Genomic DNA, 4,606 nt, shown 5'->3' with positions numbered 1-4,606 from the left:
CCATCACTTTTAATATATCATGCCACTCCCTTCTGGCTTGCAGTTTCTGCTGAGAAATCAGCTGTTAACCTTATGGGAGTTCCCTTGTATGTTATTTGTCATTTTTCCCTTGTTGCTTTTAATAACCTTTCTCTGTCTTTAATTTTTGTCAGTTTGAATACTATTTGTCTTGGTGTGTTTCTCCTTGGGTTTATCCTGCCTGGGACTCTCTGCGCTTCCTGGACTTTGGTAGCTATTTCCTTTCCCATGATAGGGAAGTTTTCAACTATAATCTCTTCCAATATTTTCTCAGGTCCTTTCTCTCTCTCTTCTCCTTCTGGGACCCCTATAATGCGAATGTTGGTGCATTTAACATTGTCCGAGAGGTCTCTTAGGCTGTCTTCAGTTCTTTTCATTCTTTTTTCTTTATTCTTTTCTGCATCGGTGATTATCATCATTCTGTCTTCCAGGATATGGGGTGTCTTTTTTTGGTGAGTTCCAGTTAGCTGTAATTCTGGTGCTCTTGCAAGAACTAGTGAGCACACATCCTCCTACTCCTCCATCTTGATCCTTTCCCTTCCAATAAAGAGCTTTAAAAAATACTAATTCGATTTCACTACTAGTGATTGTTCTGTTCAGACTGTCTATTTATTTTGATTAAGTCTTTGAAGACTGTACATTTAAAGAAATTTATCTATTTCTTCTAAGTTTTCCAAATTGGTAGGATGTAGAATATAACTTTTCATAGTAGTCTCATATTTTTTCTATCTCTGTGGTATCATTTGTAATTTTTCCTCTTTCACTTCTTGTTTTGTTTATTTGAGTCCTATCTCTCACACTCTCTCTCACTTTTTTTGTTGTTGTTGTTTTCATTGATGTTGTTGTTGTTAATAAGCCTGACTGTAGGCATGTCAATTTTGGTTATCCTTTCAAAAAACCAAGCTCTTGATTTCATTGATCTTTTCAACTTTTTTGGTCTCTATTTTACTTAATTTCTACATTATTTCCTTCTGCTGACTGTGGGCTTTCTTGTTCTTTTTCTGATTCTTTAAATGTTAGTTTAGATGGTTTATATGAGAATATCCTTATTTCTTGAGGTAGACCTATGTCAGTATTACCATTCCTCTTATAACCACTTTTGCCACATTTCATGAAATTTGGAAAGTTGTGCTTTCATTTTATTTGTTTTGAAATATTTTCTGATTTCTTCTTTGATTTTTTTTTTTCATTTACCCATTGGTTGTTTAGTTGTGTGTTTTTTAGTCTCCACAGGTTTGTGTTTTTCCCATTTTACTTCCTATTATTTGTTTATGTTTTCATACTATTGTGGTCCAAAAATTAATAATGCAATTTCTGTACTTTTAAACTTGAGAAGACTTGTTTACTGGGGTACCATGTGATCTACCCTAGAGAACGCCCCATGTGCACAATAAAACATATGTGTTGTGCTGTTTTTTTGGATTGAATGTCCTGTAGATATTTATTAAATACAACTATTCTAATGTGTCATTTAAAACCACTGTCTCCTTATTGATTTTGCATCTAGATGATTAGTCCATTGATGTAAATAGAGTATTAAAATTTCCTATTTTTATTGTATTATTGTCAATTTTTCTCTTTATTTCTGTCAATATTTATATTTTTAGTTGCTCCTGTCTTAGGTACATATATATTAGCAAATATTATATTATCTTCTTGTGTTGATTCCTTTCACATTATATAATGCCCTACTTTGTCTTTCTGTAATAAAGACAAATTTGTTTTATAGTCTATTTTGTCTGGTATAAGTATGGCTATCTTCCTTTCTTGTAATTTCCATATGCATAAAATTTATGTTTCTATCCCTTTACATTAATTCTTTGTGTATTTAGCTCGAAGTTAGTCTCTTGTAAGCAGTGTATACATGAGTTCAGTTTTCTTATCCAATCCCCCACAGTTGTCTTTTTATTGAATCATTTACTCCATTGGTATTAAAAGTAAATATTGATATAAATATGTACTTATTAATGTTTCCAGCTTTTATAGTTCTTCTAAAAGCATTTGGGATAAAATATGGCATTTGAGAAAAACTATTTTTAATTAATCTATGCTGTACCTCCTAATTAATCAAAATTTCCAAGTCTTTCTTCTTCAAGGCTGTGGAAACATTGTGAAAGTAAGAAAATATACAAGTAGGAAAATGGACGAAAGAAAATGGAAGAAGAATTCACCAGATAAGGGGAAAGCTTCAAAAAGTGAGTACACAAATTGTTTAAAGGGTTGAAGTCAAATAAATTGAAATTCCAGGAAATAAATAGAAGAGGCATTTTCAAATTGAGAATCTGATCAAAGAATAGGAATTTCTTGTTTGAAGGCTTTGAGTCCTTCTTCAAGGATGCTTATTCAGACCCAGAACAATTTCCCATTTTATAACTGCCATCTGAGCGAATCTTTTCAGAGCCCTCTTTATGTCTTTATTTCTCAGACTGTAGATGAAGGGGTTCAGCATGGGTGTGACCACAGTGTACATCATTGAGGCTGTTGTACTTGAGTGTGAGTTGTGGGTAGCAGCTGAGCTAAGATATACTCCTAGGCCCGAACAATAGTATAAGGAGACAACTGAGATGTGAGAAACACAGGTGGAAAATGCTTTATATTTCCCCTGAGGTGATGAGATTCCATGTATGGAGAATACTATCTTAGAGTAAGAGTAAAGAATACCAGCCAAGGGACCACCACCCAAGAGCACTGCTGTAATATATATAATTGTGTCATTAACAAAAGTGTCACAACAGGCAAGTTGGACAACCTGTTTGATTTCACAGAAGAAGTGGGGGATTTCCAACTCTGTACAGAAAGACAGCTGTGACACCAGTAAGCTTTCTAACAGGGAAAGCAGGGCACTAATGACCCAGGGCAGCAGCACCAGCCATCCACAGAGCCATGGGTTCATGATGACCATGTAGTGCAGGGGGTGGCAGATGGCCAAGAAGCGGTCATAGGCCATCACTGTCAAAAGAAAATCATCCAATGCTGCAAAGAGTATGTAAAAATACATCTGGGTGATGCACCCTTCATAGGATATAACTTTGCTCTGGGTCTGTATATTTGTTAACATCTTTGGGATGGTGGTGGAAGTGAAACAGATGTCTACAAAGGACAGGTTGGAGATGAAGAAGTACAGGGGGGTGTGGAGGTGGGAGTCTGAGCTGACAACCAGGATGATGAGCAGGTTTCCAAACACAGTGATCAGGTACATGGAGAGGAAAATTCCAAATATGAGTGACTGCTGTTCTGCTTCCACTGATAATCCTTGAAGAAGAAATTCTGAACTTTGTGTATCATTTCCTGGTACCATGTACTGCTGTTTATTACTAGGAATGAAAAAAAAATTACATAAATAATTTTACACAGCTGAGCATTATTCATTCAAAATGCTACAATGTATATTTTACAAACTATATATACATATATAGTGTGAATCTTCACATTTAAAGAGTATTTTGTGACATCTCTGACTAGGAATTCTGTTAGAGAGAGAGGAAAAATACAGACGTAAGTGGGTAAAAAGATCTGAAGTGCTCAGGTGGTCCTAAATAGATTATGATGTGGGGAAAATTTTCAGATTTTTCCCAAGGGATCATGCATTAAACAGTTTTAACAGGAAATATTTTCATGCATTTGGGGAATATAAGCTTAGTACCAGCCATTTTCTAGGTGTAAGATGCTGAGAAACAAAAGTAAAAAATAGAATGATAGTGAGAAAATATAATCAAATAAATATAATATACCATGTCACATGATGATATATGCCATGAAGAAAGAAAAATAGGTTTGAAAACAGTGGATGAGGGTGTTGTTTGTTACTGAGAGTTCAGGAAGACTGTAAAATGATGACGGCAAGGTTATAACGGTTATAATAGTTATTAATATATATGCATCTAAAAGGGAGGGACTGTCATATATTAACCAGTTATTAAGAGAACTAAATGGAGAAATTGATAGCAACACAATAGTAGTAGAGGACTTTAACACCCCACTTACATCAATGGATAAATCATTGAGACAAAAAGTCAACAGGAAACAGCAACCTTAAATGAAACATTAGGCCAGAAGCACATGATAAATGTGTACAGAACATTCAATCCAAATGCAGGAGAATACACATTCTTCTCAAGAGCACGTGGGACTTTCTCAAGATTAGAACATATATTGGGAAACAATATAAGTCAATAAATTTAGAAGACTGAAATTATATCAAGTATTTTCTGATCACAATGGTATGAAACTACAAATCAAGTATAAGAAGAAAGCTGGAAAAATCACAAATATGTGCAAGCTAAACAACATGCTACTGGACCACTATTGGAAAATTAATCAAAGGATTCATAGAAATGCACAAATACAAATGAAAATGAAAGCATCGCATACTTAAATCTCTGCAATATTACTAAACCTGTAATAAGAGGGGATTTTACAGTAATCCATACCTACCTCAAGAAATAAGGGAGATCTATACAATCTACTTTTACATCTAAATGAAATAGAAAAAGAACATAGAGCCCAAAGGCAGTAGAAGAAAGAACATAATAAAAGTCAGAGCAGAAATAAATGAAATAAAGGCTTTAAAGAGGATAGAAAAGGCCAA

The 4,606-nt window shown here is 34.4% G+C and overlaps 1 protein-coding gene across 1 annotated transcript; it reads right to left on the bottom strand.

Annotated features, from left to right (window-relative positions):
* Positions 1-2,347: 2,347 nt before the first annotated feature.
* Positions 2,348-3,343, bottom strand: LOC130837255 (olfactory receptor 7A17-like). The gene has a single exon (XM_057710070.1). The coding sequence runs from the start codon at positions 3,314-3,316 to the stop codon at positions 2,348-2,350; it is 969 nt and encodes a 322-aa protein (XP_057566053.1). The 5' UTR covers positions 3,317-3,343.
* Between the last annotated feature and the right edge of the window lie 1,263 nt (positions 3,344-4,606).

This window comes from Hippopotamus amphibius, chromosome 15 (assembly GCF_030028045.1).
Source record: "Hippopotamus amphibius kiboko isolate mHipAmp2 chromosome 15, mHipAmp2.hap2, whole genome shotgun sequence".
Taxonomy (NCBI): domain Eukaryota; kingdom Metazoa; phylum Chordata; class Mammalia; order Artiodactyla; family Hippopotamidae; genus Hippopotamus; species Hippopotamus amphibius.
The sequence above is the reverse complement of the archived record's forward strand: the minus strand, read 5'-3'. Positions and strand labels throughout refer to the sequence as shown.